This window comes from Eurytemora carolleeae, unplaced genomic scaffold, assembly GCF_000591075.1.
Source record: "Eurytemora carolleeae unplaced genomic scaffold, Eaff_2.0 scaffold46, whole genome shotgun sequence".
Lineage (NCBI taxonomy): Eukaryota > Metazoa > Arthropoda > Copepoda > Calanoida > Temoridae > Eurytemora > Eurytemora carolleeae.
Window position 1 is genome coordinate 453,704 of NW_019396065.1, and position 14,329 is coordinate 468,032.

General features: G+C 31.3%; 1 protein-coding gene across 2 annotated transcripts; it reads left to right on the forward strand.

Moving 5' to 3' along the window:
• The first annotated feature begins 4,225 nt into the window (after positions 1 to 4,225).
• On the forward strand, positions 4,226 to 10,834 carry LOC111709979 (arginine kinase). 2 transcript variants are annotated; one of them, XM_023483973.1, is made up of 5 exons: positions 4,226 to 4,274; positions 5,770 to 5,866; positions 6,293 to 6,459; positions 8,365 to 8,590; positions 9,512 to 10,834. In XM_023483973.1, exons 2-5 carry the CDS (start codon positions 5,771 to 5,773, stop codon positions 10,610 to 10,612), a joined length of 1,590 nt encoding a protein of 529 aa, XP_023339741.1. In that variant the 5' UTR covers positions 4,226 to 4,274; position 5,770; the 3' UTR covers positions 10,613 to 10,834. The 2 variants fall into 2 exon arrangements, with proteins under 2 accessions (XP_023339741.1, XP_023339733.1); XM_023483965.1 differs by lacking the exon at positions 4,226 to 4,274 and adding an exon at positions 5,575 to 5,653.
• Positions 10,835 to 14,329: the final 3,495 nt, after the last annotated feature.

Here is a 14,329-nt window from a genome sequence, read left to right on the forward strand (position 1 = left end):
AAATTGAAAAACAATAACAACAAATTTTGTTTGTGAAAAGTTATGATGGTATTTATTATTCTTAGTGGCCTTACAACCCAATAAGAAGTAATTTGGTTCTTCTCTAGATGTATATCGCTCTTCTGTATAAACTCAATTTTTGATTGTAATGGGTTTAATAAGGACATGATGCGAGGGAAAAGGAATTGAGTTTTTGCCACAAACTAAAATCTTCTGATTCCAATATCTTTGCAACCTTATGGAGCAAACCTTTGATATATCAAACTTAGATTATTTTATCTATAAGTATTGATGTTTGAAATATCTAAGGTGTACGGCAGCGGGTTACAAAGATATAGAGAGTAGAAAATCAGAGTTTGTGGCGAAAACTTAACTCCTTTGTAGTTAGCATCAAAGAAAAAAGTTATTCCATCGGACAGTTGGTATTAAAAGGTGGGGAAGGTGAATAGAGCTCTTAACACCTGACACCAAGCACACACTGCAAACATTAATAACATCGTTCACAGGAATCCTAAGGTTGTAAGCTCTCACTAACAAATGTATAATAGTTTTGCAAATTACTTCTTAAGAACTAAAGCTTAAAAATAAATGCATAACAGTTCAAAAATATACGAAAAAAAGTATAATTTATTCCTAAAAAACTTGTATTGCTGTCTGGATCGATGTGCATTAAATACCCGTAAAATACCAGCTCTTTACGGAAAATTAGTGCCTTGTTTGTAAAACAATCTCTCAAGGAAAGAATTTTTCATAAGGTAAGAGCAACTTAAATTTTAAGAGAAATAATGTGCATTAAAATAAATTTATAACAAAGAGATTTTGTGGTTTATGTTAGAATGTAGATAACATTAAACTAAGTATAGAAGCAAATATCACTCTGAAGATAAGGACTGCAGCATCAAAACTTAATGCAACTAACTTTGTCAAGAAAACTTTTATAATTTATAATATGGCATATTTTTTTAATAAATTCATTTTATTTATAACTTTGTTTTGCTGTTTCACTACTAGTTGTAGTATACTTCATGTTACTTATTTAAAAAAATTAAAATAACTTAACTACAACAAATAAGAATGACTGGCTTGTCAGAAAAAGGACAAGAAATTAAAGTTTGCATGAGCTTATTTTTTATGTCGTTTACAATTTACACTGTATCTACAACACACTCTATATCTACCTCTTTTCCGGGGGATGCCGGTTGGCCGGTTATTCACCAATTGTTTATTCACCTAAAACCAGCACCTGACTTCACAGTATAAAATGTAAAGAATTCTGTCTTTAACAAAAGAAATCATCAATACACGTTTATTGTTAAACATTCTTATACGTACAAAATAAGAAAAGAGGATGAAACCAAAATTATATAATAGTATATAAAAAATATGATATCACTACTACTTTCCAAAAATACGTTGACACTGGCATTTTTAAAATAATGTTTTCTAAAAACTAATTATATAAGAAATAAAATTGCTATTTCGTGACTTTTTAAAGTTTATTCACCCACCCATTCTTCCACATTTTTGAACTTCTGTTCTGCCTGCGCCCTTGTGTGGGCGGACAGAGACAAAAAGAGGTCGGTCCTCAACAACGGCACTCTTGGTTAAAAGGCCGGTCATAACAAGAATGCAAGTTGTCTGCTATAGTCTGCATTTTTAACCTGATCTTTGGGTGGGACGCCAACATTTTAACAATTCAATTTAAATATTCATCATTCACTTAAAATAATTATTTAAAAAAACAGTTTAACGAAGAAAAATTAGACTCGGGCAAGTGAAGAATCCATCCAACTCAGAGCTTTTCAGACATGCTTAATATGTCACACTTTTGTTCATCCAAACAATCAAAAGTAAAATTCTTCAAAATTAAAAAAAAACAGTTAATTAATGTTGTTTTACAATACATTTAAGAAGTGTCCCTACTTAAAAGTACACCCAGATTTTTTTATTTAGATTCAAACTTAACCTGTTTACAAGAATTGGACCAAATCTGCAACATTATCTTTTTCGATGCCATACATTCTTCAAAAATAATAAATGCTCTACATTAAATTCAAAAAGTGTAAGCAACTCAGCTACTATCTTTAACATATTCTGAACGCACGCCAGTTATTTACAGATTCCTAATTGCTGAACAATCTTTTTATTGTTCCTAAATCATTAATTTTGGCTCATTTTGAGTCTTTTAAGTCAAAAAAAATTTCACCTGCGGCGCGATTTTTTGTTCCTAATTATGAATTATTTTGTTCCCCCCCTCACTTAAATCCTGTATCCGCCCCTGTTGAGTCTATGCCCGCCCAGTTTTTACTACAACTGTTCTCTTCAAATGGCCACTGATCATGATAAAAAATTAGCATACAGCTTAAATTGTGAAGAATGATCTTTTATCATCAGAACTCCTTCTACTTCTTTTTCGTAAACACTTAAAGGATATTATAAGTCCCGACTCAATAGTGTCGAATTCTGGAAATGTAAATATTTATAAGTATATATGAGCGAAGAGCTTCATTATACAGATCAAGTCAAAAGTGTCGGATTCTAGAAATGTAAATATATATATAGATGATCGAAGAGCTTTATTATACAGATAAAATTTGGAAACCTAGATCCTTGAAATAATTTAGAAGTTCATTTATGCTTTATAAAATGAATTTTTGTTTTCAGTTATTTATTTTGAGTCAATATATAGTGGCTTGTTCCTTGTCAGGTAAACAAATGCCTTAGCGGTTTAGAATATGGCATTTAATAAATTTGTATTACTAGAGACAAGCAAAGTATATATATATACTATGCTTTTAGGGCGCTTCGCGCCCATCTTTTATTTCAATTTCTCTCTGTAAAACAAAAACAAACAAAAATTTGCGGACTTAAAATTTCGTGGATTTTAAAATTTCTAAATAGAATTTTGTCAGAGGCAAATTTTTGAAAATTCTTATCATCCATAAACCTTCCCTGGGGTCATGTGAGGTCCCACACAAACTTTGGGCCCGTAAGGTTTAGCCGTTTTGACGTTCATTGGATACAAAGAAACAAACAGAGAGAAAAGCAAAGTATAGATAGTTTAGAAAATTTTATTTTTCCACCTTTTTAAATTTGGTTGAGATTTGGCGCATGCAGTATAAATACAGATCATTTTTCGCGAATTTTTGTAAAAACTTTAGTATATTGATATTATTAGAATTTTAATGAAACTTTGGAATAGGCTAGAATTAACATTTTTCAATCGAATTGTCAAAATGATATTTGTAAGTTTGAAAATGGTTTATCAAAAATGTCAAATCAGCAATAGCAAATTAAAAGTAACATTCATAAAAGAAAAATATTGAAAAATTTAAAACTTGTTTAGTAAATTATGAATTAAATAGCATCATTAAATAGATAGATTTTTTAGTTTTTCAAAATACGTTGATATTGATAAAAATATTGAACCACTGAATACTTTTGTAAAAATTTTGTTTATGAATGAAAAACCTTTTTTCTATATCTTTCCTAAATCCGTTTTTTGGCTTAGAATTTGTTTAACTCTGAAGAGATCTTAAAAATTCTGAATACAATGTTTAAATACTGATATTCTTTAATTGTATCAAAGATTAAAAGATCAAAAGATTTCCCCATATAAGTTATAGTTTAGTATTGTGTGTTTAAAAAATTTTGAGAATGTAATCTCACACTCCAATCGTAAAATTTTGAACATTTGAAGATTTTGAATAATGTGAGAGAAAGCTAGTTTTTGACCACATTGACCAGAAAAGAAAAATCATAAAGAAAATATATTTTAAGAAGTTAAAATGTTGAAAATGAAAAAGTTTGACTCATAAAAAAAATAAGAAAATCATGATAATTCTTTGCTCAAATTAAATATTTTAATCGATATATATTTATGTAAAGAATACCAAATTTCTTTTTTTTTTTAAGATAGTTTTCTTCGCGTTGAAGAAATCAACTGAAATCTAAGCCAACAAAGGAGTTTACTTGAAACAATTTATTTACAGGACATTTCCGATTTCACAAAAAAGGACTCTATGAGCTAGAAAAATTAGATGAGCAAAAAGTACAAGAAAACAAATTTCTCCGGTTATGTATAACAATTCAATACATTTTTTTTCTCAATAGTTTTTCAATAAGATGAATTATTATTGAAAACATATAAGAATTTAATTGTAATTTACTTTCGTTTCACGTGAGGAATGATAGATAGATACATTAAGAATTCTGTTTGACCAGTGTAGAGAGAGTTTACCAGCTCCGGAGGTCAGTTTTGAGTTGACATTCAGGTAATCAAAACAATACAATACATTATACAGTAATATCAATAAAACTAGGGAAAAGGATGACGACAGTTCAGTAATGATTTTTAATTGAAGTTTAATTGTGCAGTGTTTTATAGCCTTCATATGATAATTTCCAAGCTGCTGGTTAAACTATTTGCTTTGTAGCAACATCATATAATTTCTCAAAAGTTGTCTTCCTATTCCACAGTTTAATGAGAATCACTGTAGCATGAGAACAAATGGACACAATTAATATTACTTGGTATAACCACCAAGAAAGCATAGCACTCAGGAAACCGATACACGATAATTATAAACAAATGGTTTACAAAATAAATCTTGGTCACAAACATGTCTTTATGGGACTGTAGTCATAATTTCAAGACACTTACTATTTCGAGAGTGAAAGGAATTGAATTTTTGCCACAAACTTAAATCTTCTGATCCCAATATCTTTGCAACCTGATGGGGCAAACCTTTGATTTTTCAAACTTAGATTATTTTATCTATAAGTATTAATAGTTTGAAATATCTAAGGTCTACGACATTGGGTTACACAGATATAAAGATCAGAAAATCAGAGTTTGTGGCAAAAACTCAACTCCTTTCCGATTCACAACGGAATATCCTCAAAAGCTTTGCCAGATAAAATATGAATTAATTCCATATTTCTTTTTTTGAAGACTAATTATTTTCAAAAGTGGGTTTTCCACTTGCGCATTTCTACTGCAGAAACATGTTGGGTAATTTATCATAACCAAATACTGTTTATGCTAAAAACGACGATATCTTCCATATTATTTATGAGATAATGATGTGAAGGGTACCGTTGTAAATCGGACATGCTCCTCTTTTTTTTTTATGGATCAATATATATTTATGAAATAAATTTATTTAACCATTTCGGGATAAGCGCATAATGACAAAAAAATAATTTATTCGAACAAGAACCCGACATTTTTTTTTTGCCTCGTCTTGTCCTTTCTACACTCTATAGTGAGGCAAAGGCAGAGAATGCTTAGGATTTGTGGATGCTCATTTTTTGAATAGAAACAAAATTAAAGTGCGAAATTATTTATACTTTAAGTTTAGTCAATTCTTTGTCGATTTTTTTGTCAAAAAGTCATATTTTCTAATCCCTTTATCTTTGCAACTTGATGTTGAAGACCTTTGATATTTCAAACTATAATTTCTGTCAGATTAAATAATCTAATTTTGAACTGTTGAAAGCAAATAACTGTTGAGACCAGAAAAGTTTTACAATAAGAAAGCGGTTAAAAGCAAAAGGTTTCAGAAAATGAAAAAAATGCATATAACTTTATTCTAGACTGAGTAGAGTCTAGGCTAGGTCTCAACCGCTACCACTGAGTTCTTTCAATAAAGTATATATCATTAACAAAAAAATTAAATGTAAATAAATTTTAAGAATCTGAAAACAAATATAAAGAATAAGATTGCTTTAAAAGTGATTATGCTTCTCATAATTCAAATTCCTCAGGATGCCTCTGCTCCAAACTCCAGGCCCCGCGCCAGATTTCTCAGCACATGCTTACTTTAATAATACCATTGGGAACATCAGTCTAAAGGACTATAAGGTAAGAACATTTTTTTTCTTTATAAATTTAGTATACGCATATGCATTATCCAAATCGTAAAATTGGTATGTATCTTATAGAAATAAATTATAAACTAACTTGCTTAACACTCTTGGTGGGTCTTCGGATTTGGCCATTTCCTTCTCCACATTCTGTTTTTTTTTCCGCTCAGGCGGTAATTTTACATTAATAATTACATGAAATATAAAAAAAAATATTTAAAATTGACCGTTTAAGCCGTCGATGAACGGTAACTTAAAGAAATAACAACAAAAAACATTAACTGCACTGTTCTCACTATGTAATTCTCATTATGTAATGATGGTTCAATATGTGAGGAAATCAAGTTTTCTAACCAAATAACAATAAGTACCACGAAATTTTATGAATCTTACAAATATTTTTAAATTCCTTGTATTTGTGCAGGATAAAAAGTATGTGTGTATTTTGTTCTACCCAATGGACTTTCTGTACTCTGAAACCCTTCTGCCTCTGTCTTACCGGGCAGAAGAATTTCATCAAATGGGATGTGAAGTAATGGCAATGTCCACTGACTCAGTCTATTCTCATAAGGCGTTTGCCCATGCATCCAAGTAAGTTATGAAGCATAAATATGACATCTGAAATATTATTGATTTATCTTGTTTGATATTTTCTACGTTTAAAATGACTTTCCATATATATTTTCAATCTATGTACCAAAGGTCAGAAATTAGTGCAAAATAATTTTTGAGTTTATTTATTGTAAAAGTTGTCTAATTTTAGTACTGGATTATTATTATGAGCCGTTCGCCAATAAATAATAGGTTTCCTAAAGCAATCCAAAAGTTTCTACTTTTCCTGGTAGACTATTTAGTGGAACTAAATTGAAATTTCATAAACAAAATAACTCAATGTAGTTGTAAGTGTAGAACCAATGAACACTTTCTACACATGTCACTCTTTAACCCTGAACAGGAGGGGGGGGTAGCGTTTGACTTCTACCCCCCCTACTCTAGTTTTTTGTACTAGCACTTATCATTTTTGACACTTTCACCATGAAAGTTTTCAAATTTTTTAGGAATAGTAATCTAATTTAATATTTTTCAAATTTTCTTTTTAATGCATAGGGTAGGGTACAGGGCGGAAAAAAGTTTGGTCCGTTTAAAAAAAAATCTAGAATAGCCCATAACTTTTATGTGATTTAAGCTTCAGATCTAAAAACCACATTTTTGAAAAGCCATTGAAAATGAACTAAAAAAATATGTGTCACATCTTTAAAAATATATATTTTTCATTTTCCGAACCTTTTTTAGGCATTTTTTAGCAGTCTAATTTTTTTCAATGAGCTGACCTTGAAAAATTGGGCTCTGAACCCCCCCAGAAATTTATAGGGTTAGAAGATTTTGAGCAGCAAAGCAACGTTTAAAATTCCTAGAATTCAATGAGGGCTGTAGACCCTCTCATGGTCAAGCCAGCTGTCAATCTGAATTTCTAAATATTTACTGTACATACCTACCTAACTGTTTGTAAGAGACAAGGAAAGTTGTGTATATCTTATTTGGATTATTTGACCATGCTTTTAAAGAATTAGACTTAAAATTGAAGTTATTTCTTACAAATATCAAAATTACCATTCTTAAAACCTGTCCTCTCATGAGTTCGTTATTTAAACTAATGTTATATATCTTGCCATGTTTTATATTTTAATCTATAAAGAGTTCATTGACATTAAAATTTATTGGCGAAAGTAAGATTTAACAAAAAAATAGACTTGGACAATATTTATAAACTTGGAACTATATTTTACTGTGTGATCAGATTTAATGAAATGTCGATGAACTATGTAGATACTGTTCAACCTGGTATTTTTAATGGCTGGTTCAACTTGAATTTTTTATTACATATTTATGTCATTGTAATGGGTATTATTAAGCGCAAAAAAGTTTTTGCCGGGATTTTTATTTTTTTCTAGTTTGTTTAAAATCAAAATGAAAGTATTTTCATTATTTTGATCGAAAACAAACAGAAATAATTAAAAACCACAGCAAAAACTTTTTCGCACACATGACAGTTATTTCAATAACTTATACAGTTTTATTCAGTTTTATTCAAATTATTTAAAAGCAGGTCGATAAAGTTACTTTATTACCCTGTTGTAGGGTGATTAAGTAACTTTTTCACCCTAAAATTAGACAAGTTAGGTATAAAATTTGAAGCTTTAATAGCAGGGTGAAAATCTTTTTAGTAGGGCGATAAAGTCCCTTAATCACCCTACAACGGGAAATATTAGATGTGATAAATTCCATCAAAATTGAATAAAATATAATACTATCCAAGTAACTAAGAGCCGAGTCATAGAACACAATGGCTGTACAAAATCTTGAACTGTAAATAGGTGATTCAGGATTTGACTAGTGAGCAATTAAGAAGTAAAGGAAAATTAAATTAAATTAAATTCATTAAATAAATTCATTAAATTCGGTCCACTGATTTTAATATTTTCACGTTAATTTTAGATCTGATGGAGGAATGGGTGGACAATTCAAACTGCCTCTTCTAGCAGATAGATCTGGAAAGATTTGTAAGAAGTATGGAGTGTTTGATCCCGATGAAGGAACTGCAAGGAAGGCTCTTGTGCTAATTGACCCTAGCGGTACAGCTAGACATATGGTGGCAACAAGTCTCACCATGGACCGACTGATTGATGATACATTGAAGGCTCTCGCTACCTTTCAAGGAAAGGTAAATATATATTTTATATCCTTTTTTATAATTGGGGGCAAATGAAGGCAAATGTGTTAGTGGAATTTGAAAATGGTTTTTTATAATTGGGGGCATTTTTTTCCCAATTGGGGGCAAATGTGTTAGTGGAATTTGTAAAAAAAAATTTTAATTGGGGGCAATGGGGGCAAAAGTGTTAGTGGAATTTGAAAATGTTTTTTTAATTGGGGGCATTTTTTCAAACTGGGGGCAATAGGGGCAAATGTGTTAGTGGAATTTGAAAATATTTTTTTAATTGGGGGCATTTTTTTAATTTGGGGCATTTTTTTTAATTGTGGGCAAATGGGGGCAAATGTGTTAGTGGAATTTGAAAATGTTTTTTTAATTGGGGGCATTTTTTTTAAATTGGGGGCAATAAGGGGCAAATTATATAGATGACACAAAATGGGATAATTTAGATGTAATGCAAGATAAAGAAATTTTGGTTAATTTTTGGGAAATTTAATCCGGATATCAACATTAAGCAGCTCGATAGAATATACAGTACACATTTTGATAAAATGTTTACTGCATGTTTGCTTCGTATAGATCTTGCTTAATATCCCACTCAACTGATGTAAAAAAAATAAAAAGTAAATTTCTGACGTTTCAGTACATATGAAGCTTATCAATTATATGTCAAAAGAAAATTATTTATGTAGCAAAGAATATGTGCCTGTTAAATTCACAGCTTTCTTTTGTTTACATAATAGCTGGATAAAAAAAGCTGCACAAGAATGTTGTCTCTATTATATAGGTTAATAGGTCTACTACTGTAGATTCAATATTCTAAGTATAAAAAATCTTATGTTTTAAGATTTAAGGAACAGAAATTTTGAGTTTGTGGCAAATACTAGTTACTTTTAAAACCCGATTTGAAATTAATAATTTTACCCTTTTAAGGCACCTCCAACCCTGCCGTCTTCAGCAATTTCTGAAGCTTTCCCAGATATTCAATCAAAGCACTCTCTTGTAGCAAAACATGTAACAAAAGAAAAGTGGGAAAAACTCAACAGCGTCAAGACAAAGACATCTGGATTTACTTTGGCTAAGGCTATTGCATGTGCTGTTCAATTTGATAATCAGCATTGTGGTATTTATGCTGGAGATTGGGACTCTTATAAAGATTTTGCCCCAATATTTGACCCAATCATTCAAGAATATCATGGAATATCGTCCTCAGCTAGACATACATCCAACATGAACGTTTCAGATCTAAAAGGAAATGTTTCGGAAGAAGTTCCAGTTCATTCAGTGCGAATAAGGGTTGGAAGATCTATTGATGGTTTTGGACTCTCTCCTGGAATTACGAGGGATCAGAGAGTTGGGGTTGAGAAACTCATGGTTAAAGCATTTGCCAACCTTACTGGGGATCTTGCTGGGCAATACTATCCATTATCAGGAATGAATGAAAACGTTCGTCAGCAACTTGTTGATGATCACTTTCTATTTATGTCTGGAGATAGGAATTTGCAAGTTGCTGGCATGGAAAGAGATTGGCCAGAAGGACGTGGGATTTTTCACAATGATAAAAAAACATTCTTGGTCTGGGTTAATGAAGAAGATCAGTTAAGAATAATATCCATGCAGCAAGGTGGCAATGTCAAAGCAGTATTTGAACGTCTTAGCAGAGCTATTAAAGCTGTTCAAGAATCTATAAAGAAAGAATCAGGAAAGGACTATATGTACGATGAAAAGTATGGTTATATTCATTCCTGCCCAACAAATCTTGGTACTGGAATGAGGGCCTCTGTTCATGTTGATCTTCCTGGCTGGACTAAGCATAGTGTAGATAAGTTGAAAGCAAGGTGTGAAGAGCTTCATCTCCAACCCCGTGGAACAAGAGGAGAATCTGGTGGCCAAACAGGGAATACCTATGACATTTCAAATAAGCATAGATTAGGTTATTCAGAAGTTCAACTTGTTCAAAAGATGATTGATGGAGTCAACACACTTTGGAAGGAAGACAAAGAGTTCCAAAAACAATATAATATTAAAATCTAATTAGATGCATGGCTCAAAAGATTTTTACTTCTAATATTGTCAATATGTCCTGCAATGTTTTTACAACAAAGATTGGGCTTCCAATTCAGTTTTCTAGTAATTTTGAAGCTGTAGTTTTTGCACCTTTTAATGTCATTACTTAAACAGAAATGTAGTTTTTTTGTCTTTTCAGGAGAATGTTTATTGTTCACTTCTGTTTTTAGATTAAAGGATTTAAATATATTGCATGTGTTGTTTACAGATAATTTGTTAATATGAAATTAGATTTTCTCCTAGAAATCGATTATCGTTCTTTCATTGCATGAGAGAAAAATAGAAATGTATATTTTGTCTTGATTGTAAAACAAGGGCATAGAAAATAGGGTTTTAGCTGAAGATTCAATTTTGCTTGTCATTAATATATATTTTTCACATTTTCTGCAAACATGTTACAGGAAGAAGTTTTTCAAGTAACGGACTTTTTTTTATAAAGATTTTAAAGTTAAGATGTTAAGTTTTAAAACTGTTTAAAAACAGATCAAAAAAAAAAGAACAATGTTTCAACAAAAAGGTACTTCTCTTTGACATTGCCAACAGAGAAGACGGAGGTCAACAAATATGAAACTGTATGTCTGCATAATGGCATGATAAAAATCTTCAATGTCAAGGGAAACCTGTCCTGTATGTCGACCCAGTGGGCACCAATAATCTACGCCTACCGTGCTTTATGTTTAAGAGTTGAAGTGTAACTGAGCTGACTCTGAGCACCCAGTTAAGTGGAGTATAAACTATGGCGGTAGGTAATTTCTCTGCCATTGCACCTTCGCCAGAGGATCAACAGCGGAGATTTATGAAGTATATACTATGTCGGTAGGTAATTGACTCCACTATCACACCTTCAACAATGAATAGCTACAGCAAAGATATGAAATATATACTATCGCAATTAGTAAAGACTTTGCCGTTCCACAACAGAGGATTTTTAGTGGAGATATATTCTATGGTGGTACAAAATTACTTTTTTCATCACACCTACAACAGAGGAGATATAGCAGAAATATGGACCATAAACTATGACGATGTAGTAATTTCTTTGCCATAGCACTAATTCAAGAAATGAGTAGGGTACAGGGTTTCCATGCAATGGTATTTTTCTTTGCGATTCCTTGCGCTTAATTAGGCGAAACAGTTTTCAGGCGCATGTTGCAAAAACAATATGCGACAAAGATTGCACAATTTTTTCTCAATAAAAACAAGGGCAATATTGTGAAAACTCTGAATTTTTTTATGCAAATCATTGCACTTGCTGCGTAAAACAATTTGCAATGAAGATTTTGCAGTGCAAAAAATAATGATACAAATTTTGTAGAAAATTATTTTAGAACAGAAACTGGTTTTACAGATTAATGGAGTTCCATGCAAAACTAACTAGAGCTAAATAGGTCTCAGCTGTAGAAGCATAAACTCAATCTTTTGAAATTTGGCAAACAAAGGGTAATTTTAAATGGAAAGGCCAACAAAGAAAGTATAACTGACAAAAATATACACTTAATAAGTAGTTTTAAATAACTCTCTATTTATAGCTGGTCCGATTTATAACTCTACCCTTAAAAATATTGTCTGATTGAGAATGAAAGAGATTTGATTATTTGAGAATTGATTATTTCTTCTTATGGTTACTCTTGTCAATTGAGGAATTGTCAAGCTAGAAAAACGACATTTTATCTTCATCATTGCTTATCAGATAAAGGCTACCAACCGTAAGGTCACTAGAATATACAACAACAGTCCCTTATTTTGCGAACATTGGTTCGAAAGAATAGGATTATTTACTTTTAAACCAGGCCATCTGAATCCATGTAACGTTCAATAGCCAATCATTCAAATGAGAGAGAGTTTAGTTGCAAAATAAAAGTTTAATATTTTTTTAATAGTTACAGCTAGTTTAAAATTACTCTTTAAACTAGAAAAATCATTGACAATTTTTTAATTGTTATAACTTTGAAAACGAGCCCTGATCTAATCCTTAAACATATTTTTATTAAATGGGACCAGGCCGCCAGGTTCTTCACAAGGACAACAGTACCAATACGCAAAAGAGCAAAATTTCATATTTGCAATGGTAATATTTTGCACAATTGTGCATCAATGCGCAAAAATGTCAATATTGCATGCAATCCCAATGCACAAAAGGAAGCAACCATTGCGTATTGTTGCACATCGTTTGAGATCAATGCTATTGCGATTGGAAACCTTAGGAATGAGCGACATCGAAAAAGAAAATGACAGAGCGGCTTCTGCGTTACGGTTGGGTTTGGCTATGGTGGGAGGGGGGGGGGGATGAATTTTCTCCACTTTTTACAGGTGTCATGAATAAATGTCATGCCAAGATTTTTAACTTAATGAAGCTTAAACAGCTTGCTTCCTACTAGTTTCGGTGGATACAATGATATTAATGTTGATATAGGTTGGATTCAAATGTCTAAAGATATATTGGAATGGTTATACTGGATGGATATAAATGTTGAAAATAGATTATGAATTTGACACATGTTGGATTTGATTTTTGATCTAAGCTGGATACAAATGTTAAGGATGAATACTAATTTTAAAGGATGAATACAAATTTTAAAGGATGGATACAAATATAAAAGGATGGATACAAATTTAGATATAGATTGGATTCAAATGTTCCTAAAGATATATTCAAATGTTGATACTGGATGGATACGAATGTTAAAAATAGATTTTAAATTTGACACAGGTTGAATTTGATTGTTGATCCAGGCTGGATATGAATGCTAAGGATGTATACAAATGATTATATAGGTTAAGTTCAAATGTTCCTGAAGATATATTCAAATTCGATGCTGGATGGTTACAAATGTTGAGAATGGATTTAAAATTTGACGCAGGTTGGATTTGATTGTTAATCCAGGCTGAATATGAATGCTAAGGATGGATAAGAATACGGATATATAGGTTGGGTTCAAATGTCGCTAAAGAAATATTTAAATGTTGATTCAGGATGGATACAAATGTTAATACAGGATGGATACAAATGTTAAATCAGGTTGGATACAAATGTCGATACAGGATAGATAGGAATGTTGAGGATGGATACGAATGTTGATTGGATCAGTATGGAGGCATGTAAACGAATGTTGATGTAGGTTGGATTCAAATGTGCAAAAAATATATTCAAATGTCAATACAGGATCGATACAAATGTTGAAGATGGATTATGAATTTGAAACATTTGATTTGATTGTTGATCCAGGCTGGATACAAATATTAAGGATGGATACGAATGTTAAAGGATGGATGCAAATGTCGCTAAAGATATCTTCAAATGTTGTTAAAGGATTGATACGAATGTTGAGAAGGGATTATGAATTTGACACAGGTTTGATTTGATTGTTGATCCAGGCTGGATACGAATATTAAGGATGAATACGAATGTTAAAGGATGGATGCAAATGTCGCTAAAGATATATTCAAATGTTGTTAAAGGATTGATACGAATGTTGAGAAGGGATTATGAATTTGACACAGGTTGGATTTGATTGTTGATCCAGGCTGGATAAAAATGTTAAGTATAGATATGAATGTTGAAATAGTTTGGATTCAAATGACGCTAAATTGGATATATTTAAATGTCGATACTGGATTGATACAAATGTTGAAGATGGATATGAATGTTGATTGGATCAGGATGGAAGGCTGGATACGAATGTT